The 15,876-nt window shown below is 43.4% G+C and overlaps 1 protein-coding gene across 1 annotated transcript; it reads left to right on the top strand.

Moving 5' to 3' along the window:
• The first annotated feature begins 4,925 nt into the window (after positions 1–4,925).
• AKAP17A (A-kinase anchoring protein 17A) lies at positions 4,926–14,600 on the top strand. Its single transcript, XM_076358436.1, has 5 exons — positions 4,926–4,996; positions 5,388–6,606; positions 9,662–9,810; positions 10,927–11,167; positions 12,624–14,600. The coding sequence occupies exons 2-5, from the start codon at positions 5,845–5,847 to the stop codon at positions 13,554–13,556; spliced, it is 2,085 nt and encodes a 694-aa protein (XP_076214551.1). The 5' UTR covers positions 4,926–4,996; positions 5,388–5,844; the 3' UTR covers positions 13,557–14,600.
• The last annotated feature ends 1,276 nt before the right edge of the window (positions 14,601–15,876 follow it).

The raw sequence follows: 15,876 nt of genomic DNA, 5'->3' as shown, positions 1-15,876 counted from the left end.
TTCAGAATTGGTCTCTCTACCTACTGACGTATCTGGGGAGAGAAGGGAGGTGAGTATTTACAAGTTCATCCTAGGGTGGCTTGTCATCCCCTAGCACAGAATCACCAGAACACCTGAGGGCTTTCCCTGCACAAACTTGTGTGTCTCTGCTGGCTGCAGGGGGAGCTTAGGGGGCAATCAGTTTGCATAGTATAGTTTGTATACGTACATGTATGTGTGTGTATATATAGAAAGATGTATAGAGATAGCTATAGAAGCATATACATCTTCGATAAAACTTTGTCAGTGGTTCGGGCCACCTGATGATTATTTCAGCTGTCTTAATCTGCATCTTAGTATAAACCCACTATCTGGTCAACAGAAATTACTCTAACACATTTTTTAAGATGTAAAGCTTAAAATGAATGACCCCTGACAGCACATTCTGAGACATATTGACAGCATCTGTCAGTATGAAAAGAGCAGTGTTATGAGCGAATCAAATGTGATCTGGCTTGGTCATCCTCCCTTTGTTTGGCTTTTCAGATTTCACAATCAGACCCTGGAAAATGAGGAAGAAGGATTGCCAGGAGCAAAAAGCAATAACAATGAAAACTCAGCACAGCATTCTGCCACTGATGCCCCTGACCTCCCCTATGTGTGTGTTGGGAAGCAAGGTTGGACTACAGGCATTGCTGCTAAAACATGGAATTGATGCCAAAACATGGAATTGATGCCATAGCCCTTTATACTTATGCCAGATCTACCAAAATATCTCTGGTCTTTCTGGATTAGGTGAGACATAAGTGGGGAGGGCAGGCTGAACCTACGGAGAGAATCTTGTCTGCTTAAAAGCTCTTCAGAAATTCGTAGTTCTACAATTGTAATAATGCAGTTTCACCTCTTTTAAAAAAAGCCTTTGGGGTGTCAACAGTTGCACTAGTACTGAATCTTGTGGAATTCTTCCCTTTGTCAAAAGGGTAATATACTACTGAGGAAGGTTTCCGATATTAACCCGTTGCTCTTCTCTGCTTCAGAAATAGATGAAGAGATAGGCCAACAGCTCTTGCATTTCACTCCACAAATTGCTAAGAAAAATTTTGGATTTAAAAAGTGTACATAAAAACATGAGATGCTTGTATGATTGGTATCAATCTGTAACATGTAATATTGTGGAGGAAATATTTAATTTTCAAATGTTAATTTGAATCACATTCAAATATTTGCCCCTAAACAGTTAATGGAAAAAAGTAGAAAAAACTCACAATCTGTTCCTACCCACTTCAGGGATTAATTTTGCTTTGTGGGGAGAGGCTATTCTGAGTCTGAACACAACATTGTAATGGCTCTTCAACAGTTACGCAATCTCTTCATCTGAGAGATTTTTCTGCGCTGCTGCCTCTACCTCCAAATACCATTCATAAGCTGTTCGACTGCATAGTGAATCATTTTGTTTTCCCTCAGTGTGAAAGAGAATAAAGAGATGTCCCCAGTTCAGTGACAACAGAAAACAGAAATCACACTGAAAGGAACCACAGGGTGCCACGTACTCTAACTGTTTCTAAAAAGATATGTACTAGGAGTATTTCTGCATATTATATAGTAGAAAAGATTTAGATGAGGACAGGAGATAAATCATTCTCCAACAGATGCAGCTCAGTTTTAAACTAAAAAGAGGTTTTCTTCTTCTTTGGTGTGTTTTGGAGAGGAAGGAAGATGGAAGGAAAGGAAATGGAATTACACTGGGTTGTTGGTTTATTTTATGTAAACACCCACGTAACATCTTGCATGCATTACCACAAATGACCATTAAGGTCAAGAAAATGGTGCATTTCAGGAAGAGCAGAAGTACACAGATAAGACCATGCGTAGTTGGGAGAATTACATCCTCTTCCAAGAAAGGAAGAATGGTCTGTATTCTGGCATGAATACAAAACCTAGTATCTGCTGTTTATAGCCTATTTTAATTGTGTTTATGAATAGATCTATTATATATAAGTAAATAACAAGCACTCCCTCTAGTGAACTTCTGTGGGATTCAGTATTGTAACTACTGAAGGTACAGATGAGAAAGTTTATAGGCAGAGTGATATCTTCTATTAGACTATCTGTTGAAGTCAGAAAAAAGGTACAAGCTTTTAGACATGCTAGATGGTTTTTAAGGTCGGCAGCACAATGTATTTGTCAGAGTTGGGGAGAGACAATGTCTTACAGTAAAAACCAGATTTACATACACCGTTGCACTTGGATACTATCCCTTACTGATGTTTACTTTGCCAGTTCATCCTTCCTTTTCCTGGTGGGTGTGATACCCTTGCTCTACTGACCTTCACTTCAGACTCTGAAACCCGAAGGGAGACATTTCGTTTACTCATTTAGGTATCTTACTACAGTGAAAAAATAGTAATAAAAATGACACATCTGCCCAATGCAGAGGACTGCATTTGAGCAGAGAGGCTGTTTACCCTTGCCGCACTGCCGTATTGATGCTTGATTACATCTTTTAAAAGTTACGTACATTATCACTTCTTCTTCTTGCCCATATGTTTTACAATATTAGTAAATGTAATGCTTGTAACAGTTCTTTCAAGTATATCAGAAAAATAGTCTATGAAACCTGTCACGGTTGTGGCTGATGTCATGGCATGGGTAACCTCAGTTCTGGCATTTTGCAACTTTTCAGAGTATTGATTTACTCTTTTAGTTTAAAATACAGAATATTTATTTCCGGCACAGTCTCGGGGGGTGGGACTATCATTATGCACAGGATTCAAAATCTTTGCCATACGCAGTGTCTCACTGCGCTGCTACTGAAGCTCTCAGGAACGTAACTAGATCTGCTTAGTGCGCTCCCAAGTGCAAGTTTGTAGGAGAAGGTGTGACATACTGTGCAGGGGCTCTCAGACTATAAACTATTATAGTTTATAGACGAACTATTTCAAACTGTTGTATGGTAGCAGTAGTTCCCAATTCTGCCTTTACACCAGTACTTAATTAAACCATAAAAGAAACAGAGTAGGACCAGCAGTTACCAGCACCTGCGATGTGAAATAGCACCTCTGCACAACAGCTGTGGTCTCGCTGCAGCTGCTGGATTGATGGTCACCTTCTACACCAAGTGTTTTCATTGATGCTTCAAAGTCGTTATTTCTGCACAGTGGTTAGCACCAGCCTGCCGCTGAAGGTTACTCCAGTCCCGGTTTCTCAAGTGGTCAGAGTTTATCCGAGGTGGGACCTGGTGCCTGTTTTAAAACACTGGAGCAGGGGCAGGAAGGTGCTGTAATGGGTGAGTCACTGGATGAGGGCAGGAGGTTGGCAGCAGCAGCAGGAACAGCTCGTGGGCTAGGGATGAGCAGCAGGAAATTGAGAGGGGCAGGCGGGGGCATGCAGCTACAGTCCCAGTGTTGAAACTGGGGTTCTCTGAGAACGTGGGAGCACTTATCTGGAGGGTGGTGGCGCAGGGAATGGAGGCAGGCCTTCTCCTGTGCGTATGTGGCAACTTCTGCATCCTTCAGTTGTGGTGAACCCAAGTATGAGGAATCTGCTGATGGTAAAGTTACAGTGAGAAGCTCTGATGTGTTATCTGCAAAATAGTGTAAGGTCATTTAAGAACTGTACTTGAGGATCTCCTGGTCTATCAAATACTTTGCCTCATTTGTACAGTGGGCAAAGCAGACATAAAAAGCAAGCAAGCACAAAATGGACAACTGCCTCCTGTGCCCACTACTGCAACTTAAACCCCTTTTCTTCACTGCTATAAACTGAGGACCAGTGCAGGATAAGAGCACATTCAAGAGATGTGCTTTGGTAGCCTTAAATATTTACTGGTGAACAATTACGTAAAGACACATCAATACTTTCCATATTTCCGTTTCTTCTCCCTATGCAGATGGGGAGAAGAAAGAAATCTTTTCCCATTCAGATGCCAGTTGATAAAACAATTCCTGGATATTGAGAACACCAAGAATATCATCCTGTTAAAGACTTGGACCACGGAAGGGTAGCAGATAGCTACTTGTAAACTAGAAACAGGATTCAGTTTCCTGGCATAGGGGCTTAGAGTCTATCGAGACGTTCTAGGGTATTGGAGATGTCAGCTAAGGTGCAGTAGGTTCAACCCAGGATTTGAAAGGACTCGCACCTTCCTAAAGTAGCAGCTGAACGCCGAGCAGGTCCCAGACCCCACAGCCCCCAAGATGACACTGAAGGTTCAATTCAGTTGCCTAACTCACACGCCTACTGCCATTTGGGATGCTGTAGGGTATCCAGCATAACCGCCAGCTGACAGTGTAGTCAGGTTTCCTGTAGGTCATGTGCCGTATTTTTCAGACCCGTGTACGTAGCTTGGGTGTCTTACAGCATCTCAAATAGCAGTAGTCACTCATGTTTCTGCAACTAAATTATGTCTTGTTGATTCGCGCCATTCTTCCGTAAATACAGAGTTTGGGTTTGTCTTCAGAAAAAGCACAAGCTATTGGAAATGTGTGGTGAGCAGCAAGCTGGAGGCTATCTTCCTTGGCAGCTGGCGGCCTCAGCCCCCCCCCAGCTGTGTCCTCCACTCGGAAGGGCGGCTTTTGGCAGGGTTTCTGTGCCCTTGTGCCCCAGGCTGTTAGAAGGACATGGTGAAAATTACCTTACGGGGAAACACAGCTGTTCATACATACTGGGCGTATGCACGCTAACCACACTATACAGTGCACGTCTTTGTGGGAAGGCAAGAAACAGGGGCCCGCGTTCCACCCAAAAGTAGCAGCCACTCTGGTTTTAAGCCTCTACTCTCCCCGCTCTCCCGCCCCGCCGCCAGGCGCCGCCCTCACGCCGCTGCCATAGAGAGGGCTAACCATAGAGAGCGCGCCCGCCCCCTTGCCGGCCGGGGAGCGTTCCGCCACGCGGAAGCGGAAGCGGCCTCGGCGGCGCGCGGAGGGGCGCAGGGTCCGACACGGGCCGGGGGCGGCGGCGCACGCGGGGCCGGCGGCCGTTGCCTGTGGGACCGACCCCCCCCCCCCGCCGGCTGCGGGTGAGGCGGGGGCCGGGAGGATCCCGTCTGGGGCTGGGGGGTGGAGGCTGGCGGGGCGCCGCCGGGCTCTGGCGGCCGCGGAACGCGTAGGGGAGCCGTCGGCGGAGGGTGCGGGTAACCCTGCTCGGCCCGGCCCGGCCCGGCCCGCTGGGGTGGAGGGGGGGGGGCGCTTCCCCGCCGGCGTCTTCCCGGGGTCTCGCCCCGCCGCCCGGGCTCCTCCCGTCGGGGGCAGCTGCCGGCCTTCCCGCGGGCGGGTGCTGCGGCCGGTGGTGGTCGGTGGCTCCGGTGTGGCTCGCGGCGCTCCCCCGCCTTGTACTGCTGAGGCTGCTCGGAGGGCGGGCGGTGGGGCCTCAGGCTTTTAAATAAAAGGGACGTTTTCCTCTCGTTGCAGACACCTTCCAAGTCTTTCTGCTGGAGAACCTGGGATCCGCCTAGGCGCTAGCCTGCTGGGGTTTACTGGCTGTTGAGTAGACTTCAAAGCGGTGTGACGTCGCTCCACCAGTCCCTGCCTTCTTGAGAAAAAGGGTAGCTGCTTTCTGAGCCATCACATACCAACTTCATGTATTCCTAAGATGGTCATCAGCTTCTTGGTTTTTTTTCTGAGGCCTTACTGAGATTTAATTACTTACAGGCTCTAGTGGTTATAAAGTAATTTAAGATGTTTGTACTACTCAGTTTTAACTCTCTAATTGACTCTTGTGTTAAGACACATTGCTTTAACTTGGGAATGGTTAAATGGCCAAAGAATTCAATTATTTGCGGATAAGGGCTATTTTATTTGACTACTGTTGGTCTGCAACTTAAACTTGCATCTTTTATTTTTTTTTATCCTATGCTTTTTCTGTGTTATGGCTGCTGCAACAATAGTTCATGATACATCAGAAGCTGTAGAGCTCTGTGCTCCCTGTGGGTTATACCTTAAACCCATTACAAAAATGACCATCAGTGTGGCACTTCCTCAGCTGAAACAACCGGGAAAGTCCATTTCGAACTGGGAAGTGATGGAAAGATTGAAAGGGATGGTACAAACTCATCAGTTTTCCACTTTGCGGATTTCTAAAAGCACAATGGATTTCATCCGGTTTGAAGGAGAGGTTGAAAACAAAAGTTTGGTTAAATCTTTTCTGGCATGCCTTGATGGCAAAACAATAAAGCTGAGTGGCTTCTCTGACATTTTAAAAGTCCGTGCTGCGGAATATAAGATTGACTTTCCTACCAGACATGACTGGGACTCGTTTTTCCGTGATGCAAAAGATATGAATGAAACTTTGCCAGGGGAAAGGCCAGATACTATTCACTTAGAGGGCTTACCTTGTAAGTGGTTTGCAGCAAAGGACTCTGGCTCGGAAAAGCCAAGTGAAGAAGTCCTCATAAAAGTTTTCAAGAAATTTGGAGAAATACGTAATGTGGATATACCCATGCTGGACCCTTACAGAGAAGAAATGACTGGCAGAAATTTTCACACTTTCAGTTTTGGAGGCCATTTAAATTTTGAAGCTTATGTTCAATATCGAGAGTACGCAGGTTTCATTAAGGCCATGAACGCCCTGCGAGGGATGAAGCTGATGTATAAAGGCGATGACGGCAAAGCAGTGGCTTGCAATGTAAAGGTGAGAAACTGCAGGCTTCTTTATGGGAACCCATGTGAAAGACCAAGTACAGCTAAGTGTTATATCCCTAGTGCTTAAAACCTGCATCTGTCTACTGTAGTGATGACAACAGGTGACATTAACAGCACTAATGTAGTTTTATGGAACAGCCATAATAGAATTTTTAAAGGAAAATGGTGGAAGAAAAATGTTATGTTAGACTACGTGAACAAAGTGTAACCTCACTGTCTTAGAAAATACAACTATGACAGGAGAGAACAAGAAAGTCTGTTCAGATGTAGTATCTATGAAAGCATGGCCTGAAGAAAACTTGCTCTGATATGTTTGGAGGTGGTCTGTGCATTTACACATCAGTTGAGTGAAATGTTTGCAGATGTTTTTCAGTATGCTCGATAGTCATTCATCAAATCAGAAAGCGTATTTCAGGAAAAAGCTTGAGTATTCCTTTGTGTGATGTAGAAACATGCAAATATTTATTCAAGTTGTAGTTTAGTTAGTATAAGTAAAATACTGCAGTCTTTTATCTTTAAACTTTTTTTATCTATAAACTCTTCAGAAGGGATAGGCAAGGAAGGAGAGGCAGTGGAGAGGCAGCCTTGTACGTTAGGGAGTGTTTTGATTGTCTAGAGCTTAATGATGGTGACGATAGGGTTGAGTGTTTATGGGTAAGAATCGGGAGGAAGGCCAACAAGGCAGATATCATGGTGGGAGTGTGTTACAGACCACCCAACCAGGATGAAGAGGCAGACGAAATGTTCTATAAGCAGCTGGGAGAAGTCTCACAACCACAAGCCCTTGTTCTTGTGGGGGACTTCAACTCACCAGAGGTCTGCTGGAAATACAGTGCAGCGGAGAGGAAACAGTCTAGGAGGTTCCTGGAGTGTGTGGAAGACAGATAACTTCCTGACACAGCTGGTGAGGGAGCCAACTAGGGAAGGCGCCCCGCTGGACCTGTTGTTCACAAACAGAGAAGGACTTGTGGGTGATGTGACGGTTGGAGGCCGTCTTGGGCATAGCGATCATGAAATGACAGAGTTTTTGATTCTTGGAGAAGTAAGGAGGGGGGTCAGCAGAACTGCTACCTTGGGCTTCCGGAGGGCAGACTTTGGCCTGTTTAGGGGCCTGGTTGGCAGAGTCCGTCGGGAGGCAGTCCTGAAGGGCAAAGGAGCCCAGGAATGCTGGACATTCTTCAAGAAGGAAATCTTAAAGGTGCAGGAGCAGGCTGTCCCCATGTGCTGAAAGATGAGCTGGCGGGGAGGAAGACCAGGCCTGGCTGAACAGAGAGCTTTGGCTGGAACTCAGGAAAAAAAGGAGAGTTTATGACCTTTGGAAGAAGGGGCAGGCAACTCAGGAGGACTACAAGGATGTCGTGAGGTTATGCAGGGAGAGAATTAGAAGGGCCAAAGCCCAACTAGAACTTAATCTGGCTACTGCCATAAAAGACAATAAAAAATGTTTCTATAAATACATTAGCAAGAACAGGAGGGCTAAGGAGAATCTCCGTCCTTTATTGGATGCGGGGGGAAACATAGTGACAAAGGAGAAGGAAAAGGCTGAGGTACTTAATGCTGCCTTTGTCTTAGTCTTTAATAGTAAGACCAGTTGTTCTCCAGGTACCCAGCCCCTGAGCTGGAAAACAGGGACAGGGAGCAGAATGAAGCCCCCATAATCCAAGGGGAAATGGTTAGCGAGCTGCTACACCACTGAGACACACACAAGTCTATGGGGCTGGATGGGATCCACCCAAGGGTACTGAGGGAGCTGGTAAAGGTGCTCACCAAGCCACTTTCCATCATTTATCAGCAGTCCTGCCTAACCGAGGAGGTCCCAGTTGACTGGAGGTTAGCAAATGTGATACCAATCTACAAGAAGGGCTGGAAGGAGGATCCGGGGAGCTACAGGCCTGTCGGTCTGTCCTCGGTGCTGGGAAAAGTTATGGAGCAGATCATCTTGAGTGCCATCATGCGGCACGTACAGGACAACCAGGTGATCAGGCCCAGTCAGCATGGGTTCATGAAAGGCAGGTCCTACTTGACTAACCTGATCTCCTTCTACAACAAGGTGACCTGCTTAGTGGATGAGGGAAAGGCTGTGGATGTGGTCTACCTAGACTTTAGTAAAGCCTTTGATACCATTTCCCACAGCATTCTCCTGGAGAAACTGGCTGCTCATGGCTTAGATGGGTGTACTCTTTGCTGGGTAAAAAACTGGCTGGATGGCTGGGCCCAAAGAGTTGTGGTGAATGGAGTTAACTCCAGTTAGCGGCTGGTCAGAAGTGGTGTTCCCCAGGGCTCAGTATTGGGGCCAGTTCTGTTTAACATCTTTATCAATGATCTGGATGAGGGGATCAAGTGCACCTTCAGTAAGTTTGCAGGTGACACCAAGTTGGGCGGGAGTGTTGATCTGCTCGAGGGTAGGAAGGCTCTGCAGAGGGACCTGGACAGGCCGGATCGATGGGCCCAGGCCAACTGTATGAGGTTCAACAAGGCCAAGTGCCGGGTCCTGCCCTTCGGCCACAACAACCCCATGCAGCGCTACAGGCTTGGGGAAGAGTGGCTGGAAAGCTGCCTGTCGGAAAAGGACCTGGGGGTGTTGGTCGACAGCCGGCTGAACATGAGCTGGCAGTGTGCCCAGGTGGCCAAGAAGGCCAATGGCATCCTGGCCTGTATCAGAAATAGTGTGGCCAGCAGGAGTAGGGAAGTGATCGTGCCCCTGTACTCGGCCCTGGTGAGGCCGCACCTCGAATACTGTGTTCAGTTTTGGGCCCCTCACTACAAGAAGGACGTTGGGGTGCTGGAGCGTGTCCAGAGAAGGGCAACGAGGCTGGTGAGGGGTCTAGTTCCCAGTTATCTGGTTATAGTAGTCTGGTGCTTGCTCTGGGCACATAGAGAAGTTCCCTTTGTTTTGAAAAAGGTTTTATGTTTCTGATTGTATTTACACTGTGGTTTGGATACCTTTGTGCTAGGCTAAAATTGTTGGGGATTGTGTAGGTTGTCAGGGATATTTTTTTTTTTTTTGGTCTACTTAAAACTGTTTTCAATTGTATCCTGTAAAGGTTTCTTTTGACTCAACGAAACACCTCAGTGATGCATCAATTAAGAAGCGTCAGCTTGAAAGGCAAAAGCTTCAAGAGCTTGAAAAACAGAGAGAAGAACAAAAACGTAAAGAGAAAGAAGCTGAGGAAAAACAAAAAGAGGAAGAAAGGTATTTATCGCTTATTGCTCAGTTATATTTTTAACAGTCAGGCATAACAAAACTGTAGTTGCTCCATCATATCAGCGTCAATGCATAGAAAATAACTAAACACAAGTTTCCTTTCAAAGTTCTACTCCTGTAGCTAAAGTGAAGCACTTAAAACTGAGCGAGAATACTGTGGTCCTTTTGAGGAAATAGGGTTCAGGGAGTATGAGATTTGGAGAAGAGTGTTTTACACTTTTTTTCTTTTTTTGAACTTTAATTCCAAGAGCTGGGAACTTACATGATGTGTCGTCATTCTGATGGAAACACGTGCATTGTAAATGGAGAGTAGAAAATAATGCACTAGTTCTACTGCTAAGTAACTGATATTATAAAGCTCATTTGTTCTTAACATCAGTATTTTTCCAGGGAAGGTATGGAATACGAGCGTATCTTAACAGTGACATTTTAAGAAAATGTATAGGGGTGCAAATGTCATAAGACAGCTATTCAGAATATAAACACAAATGGAGGAAATTGTTTCAGGGGTTGTGTGGTGTCCATTTGCCTTGTTGTGTATAAATTCTCATTGCTTAATGTTTAGATATTAAACAGTTTCTGAAACTGTAAGTTTTAGATTATCACTAATGTTTATGTTCAGTTCAAAATATTAAATCTGCAAAATACTCAATTTCCTAAAAATCGTGCCATTAGACACCTGATCTCGGAAACCCTCGGCCTTTTACATAAGCTACGATTTTGTCCTAATGACTGAAATAATACCCACCAACCCCTGCACACATTAATTGGCTTGGTAATTTTCTTCTCACTGTGATGATTCACTGCCCAGCTGCCTGATGCATTGTTATTGTCTCTGGTCAAATTGGTTTAAAAAGAAAAAAATTTTGTTGTAGCCATGTTTTATGTTTGGATTCCAACTTGTGTTTAAATATTGACAGGCTGATGATTGTCTGCTATCACAACTAATGGTTAAAATGTTCACTGTTTTCTACTTCTGTTTTTCAGTAATCAACAGGACTTAGAAACAAATTTACTCAAAGTACAAAATATATTTGTACATAGAGTAGGAGTCTAAAATTTCTACCTGCTATAGATAAGGTAAAAATATTAATCTCTTTTTAGGAAGCAGAGAGAGCTTGAAGAATATGAGAGAGAGAGAAAAAGAGAAGAAAAGTTGCGTAAGAGAGAACAGAAACAGAAAGATCGTGAAGTTCGACGAAACAAAAAGCAACTTGAAAAGCTTCAAGCTGAAGAACAGAAAAAACTGCAAGAGAAGATAAAGTTAGAAGAAAGGAAGCTCCTGTTAGCTCAGAGAAATCTTCAGTCCATTAGACTAATTGCAGAACTGCTAAGCCGGGCAAAGGTAACTTCAATATTTATTTCAGAAGCTAATGAAGAACTCAGCAGAACAAAGCCTTTTACTGACTTGAGAGGGGGTGGGGGAGCGCTGTTCGTTAAACAACAGATTTAGTACCTCTCCAGATGCTATTCCTTAGACCAAAAATTCAAAAAAGTGCAATGAAACAGTATTTCTCCCTTGGTAAAATATGCACATATATGTAAATGGAAGAGTGAACTTGAACCTGTAGTCCTGAATAATATTTTTTACCTGTAAACTAATTGGCAGGCTTGCTCTTAAGTCCAGTGGAATAATGTGTAAGCATGATAAAGTGAACTAAATACAGAGGATAAGATACAAGACTCCTTCTTTCTAATTTCAGTTTTGATGCTGTTTCCCCGTCTGGCTTTCAGCAGTTCCGTTAACTATTCTTTGCAGTTTCAGAGAATGAGCTTTCATTATTTGGTGTTTGAAAATGTGCAGAATTATTTTTCTGTAGGAAAAGTACTGTCAGCTAAGGTTTCGAATGTTAGATCCTGTCTCTCTAACAGTATTGTTATTTTTCACTGTCATTTGCTTAAGACTTGGATAAAGTCACGTTAGGGTGTAATGTAATATATGTAAAGTATTTTCTGTAGAAATGAAAAACTGTGTGGCAAAGCACAGGTTTTCTCTTCCGCCTTGATGCCAGTGTAACTCAGGAGTGTTTTTGAACTCATGCAGTGCTATGTGGTCAGTTATATGCTAGGAGAAGGGAGAAATACTTCTTGCAGTCTCTGTAACTTTGCAGCTATGAAATAGAAAGGTTGTCTGATAAAATAGAGCAGTGTGTTTCTTTCACTCCCAGAATTTTGAGGTTTACACTAAGCCATTTGTCTGGGTCAAAATAATAAAAAAAAAAAGTTAAGTTTGAACCTTCTTTTTCAGTATCATGAGTTTCTAAAGTGATTGACTAAATGAGAATCAGTTTCTACATAATATGTGTGTGTTTAATTATTGGCTGTTTTTTGTGGACTCATTGTAAAGTCGTCTGTGAACCACAGAAATTCATGTTTTAAATTTGACTGAAACCTTCAAGTGTTGACCCTGATAAATGTATTTTAATACTTCAGATTTCACATGTTGTTCTAGCTTGTGTGTTACTCTTGTCATATTAAGGAGCCATAAAGACCAAGCTTTGTTTTTGCCTTGTGAAACAGCTAGGAGAAATTAACACTCAAAAGAGTGTGTGGACTAATACTAATGTTTCACCTTACAACAGTTGTGTGTTAGTGGTGGGGTTTTTTTTGTTTGGTTGGTTTTGTTTTTTTTCTCTTTAAGAGGGAAGCAACCGTTTTATGTTGGGATGGTTAAGTTCTGTTTGTTAGATTTTATTTTCTTGCCATATTGCTGCTTTTGTGTTACGGTATAACTTGGAAGCATAAGCAGGTCTATAAATACTTTTTTGTTTACTCTTACCTTCCCTTTGACTATCTTTCAGACAGTAAAGCTTTTGGAGCAAGAACATAATGAAGAAAAGATTCGTCTTCAGCAGCTAGAGGAGAGGCGAAGGCTTCAGGAGGCTGAGCTCAAACGTGTGGAAGAGGAAAAAGAGAGAGCACTGGGGTTGCAGAGAAAAGAAAAGGAACTGAGGGAGAAACTACTGAACAATCTTCTGAGCAAGAAAATGGATGCACTTAATCAAAACAAAGAAGAAACCGAAGCATCTCAGTCTGACATGCCGAAAATCGCTAGCGGTGTTCCACACACTGTGTCATCCAGCTGCATCACTTCTACCACAGGACAGGCTGTTACAGGCAAACTGGCTCCCGGCTCTCAAAGAGAAGTAGCATCCCCTGAGAGTGTAAACACTCAATGCAAGTACTTGAATGGCAACATTCATGACAAAGTTCATGTCAAAGAAGGTCAGAGACTTCATACCACAAACTCTGAGAGGTGTTCCGAGAAAAGAAGTTCAGGGGTACTTTCATGCGTTCCCACCAATAACCAGCAGCAGAAGAGCCTCTCTAGCTATGACCAGAATACCTGCAGGAAGGACTCACGCTGTGAGCAGAGCAAACGTAGCACAGAGTCAAGGAGAAGAAAGAGCCGTTCATGTAGTAGCATAAACACTGATGAGAGTAAGGGTAAACGAGAGAGGAGCAGACACAGAAGAGATGTGAGTTACCAGGATGAAAAGCGCAGGAAAGAAAGGCGGTATTACAGACGCTCTAGCAGAAGCTACAGTCCTCGACGAAGCCATAGTCCTCGTCGAAGAAGTGTAAGTCCCAGGCGTTCACGTTACAGAAGAACTCGCAGTAGCGAACGTAAACGAGACAGAAGAGAAAGAAGTCATAGTCGCAGAAGCGTGAGCAGGAGACGAAGGCACCGGAGGAGATCACTGAGTAAGCAAAGGAGTACTTGGAGTGGGTAGTGAAGGCCTTGGCTCCTTGGAGAGGCTGTGTTTGGACAAAAGGGCCAGAAACTTGTAAACGAGACCTCATCGGTGTGACTGCTATAGAAAACATGTTTGTTTCAACCAATGCTTAGCTTGCATCTAGTCCCTGAAATCAAGAAAATAGATGCCTGATTTTTTTTGACGTTCCTTCGTGCTTTGTTGTCTCTTTCTAGGTTTCTACCACAATGTAGGTATAACCACCTGTGCTTGTGCTCGAGTTCCTACAGTGCTAAAAGCCAACCTGTTTTCTTGATTTTCCGTTTTCTAAACCTTAATTTTAGTCGATTTAGTTTTTATCTCTATCACCTAATTTGGCTTGAGAAGTACATGGGTGCCAGTTATAGGAACTCCAGACATGACAAGCTATTGCATACAGATTTGACTTGAAATGCTTTCTGGTGCATTCAATGAAATCACATTTAACAAAGTAGAATATTTGCTGATTGAGATGGATAGCAGGACTTTCATATAGTTCTTAAAACTGACTATAAAGATACGCAGGATATCTTTTAAACTGCTATGATTCCTTCATATGTCTGTATGGTGCCAAGCTTTGTGGCCCAAATTATTCTGGCATGTAATGCCGTTTGTATAATAATACTTTCCATGTAAGAGAGGCACACTGATGTAGGAAGTAAGAAGCAGTGGTAAAATGGTTGAAAAGTTCTGTTATTTTGTGACATATTTGGCTTTGCAATTACTTCAGGTGGCATAGAGCCACCTGAAGCATTTTTTCAGGTACACACAGAGCTAGCCATTGTCTTTTGAAAAAGAGGCCTTCTTGCTAAATTATTTTTACTTGTGGTGTTGGAAAGTAAGGCTGCAGTGTCTCTTGTTAAATCCATTTAAGAATACTTTTGCTTCTAAAATGCAGCTCAGGAATATTAAAAGCTATAACATTACAGTGAAAGAGTTTATTTTGCCTTTTTATGGTAAAATTAAAAAGAAAACTGTTTCCAGTGAACTGAAGTTGCTGTTGTCATATGTCAGTGTATTAAAATCTGCAGAAGTGTTGTATGAGAACCCATTTGTTGAAAAAAATCACTCGACGCATTTGAATAATGAAGCTCAGCCACTCTTCTTGATGGTCCTGTTACGTACAGCTATGTCAACTGTTCAGCAGGATATGTGCTCTTTATCTACAGCCTTCAGATGCCATTTTCCTCACACTGATGCGTGAAATCAAAGTGTATCCCTTTCCTGGAGTGCCTGAGGAGCACGTTGGTGCAGCAGCTCAGCTGGATCCCTGGCTGGCTGAGTTTGTCTGCGTTGCTTTCAGTGAATCCATGCGGGTTTGTTTCTTACTAGACCATGCTGCTGAAATCTTTGTAGTTACTAGCTGTGGAAAGAACAGGTAGACATTCTTTTATCGTCCTGGCAATTCATGTTTTTAAAGATCTCCAATTAATTATGTTACTTCTCAAGTTTTTGTGACTCCTTGGGAGTTTCACCACTGTCTTGGGGGCTGAGAGCTCAACTGATTTATCTAATCATCTCAAAACCACCAGTCTCTTGAATTCTGAGCGGTTGCTTTCTGTGAAGAGTTCATTTTTCTACTAACTTTGTTAAAGTGTTAAAAGCCTATCTACCTGAAGATAAGTTCATCTTTAGTAATGATTTGGCTAAAATCCAATCTAATGTTGGTTGCAAGTATTTGATAAGGCTGGTGGGATGCTTGTTGGTAAATGCATGCAATTCTGCTTAGCCTGCTCTTAAATACTGACACACTGTCCATGGTAACACCACTTTTTTAAAAAAAAAGTGTATTCTGTCTGCAGTTATGCGAGAAGTTTGTTTAATGGCTGTCAGTACCAATGTCTTTTGAGCTCAGGATTAGATTCTTACTAGTATTTCTGCAGTATATTTCTACTGTGGATTTCCACTGGGATTGATATGTTGGGTGGGGGTCTTGATGGTGTATTATGTAAGTAAATGGGGAGATGCTAGTTTATAATGCTACTTTCGGGAAGTCATCAAGCTAAGAATGCAGTGTTATTGCCAGGAGCGGAAGCAGTTAAAGCAGTGGCAGTCACCAAAAAGTGTTGGAGTCATACTGGAAGAATCCAACAGATATCGTTAGTTGATACGAAAAAAGACTGTGCTTGATAGGTTTTTTTTTTTCTCCAGAGAAGGCGCCAGGAACAGGTTTCATATCCCACCCTGAAATGATTAAATTCCATAAGCTTCCCTGATGTTTAGGGCAATTTCTGAGGCCAGAGAAGATAATTGTGGGGAAGATGTTCAGCTGTCAGGCTTTGATAATCGTTCGGCTTAGCACACCATATCCAGCACTGGC

This window comes from Aptenodytes patagonicus, chromosome 1, assembly GCF_965638725.1.
Source record: "Aptenodytes patagonicus chromosome 1, bAptPat1.pri.cur, whole genome shotgun sequence".
In the NCBI taxonomy this organism is placed as follows: Eukaryota; Metazoa; Chordata; class Aves; order Sphenisciformes; family Spheniscidae; genus Aptenodytes; species Aptenodytes patagonicus.
Note: the sequence above shows the minus strand (reverse complement) of the source record. Positions and strands in the feature narration are given on the sequence as shown.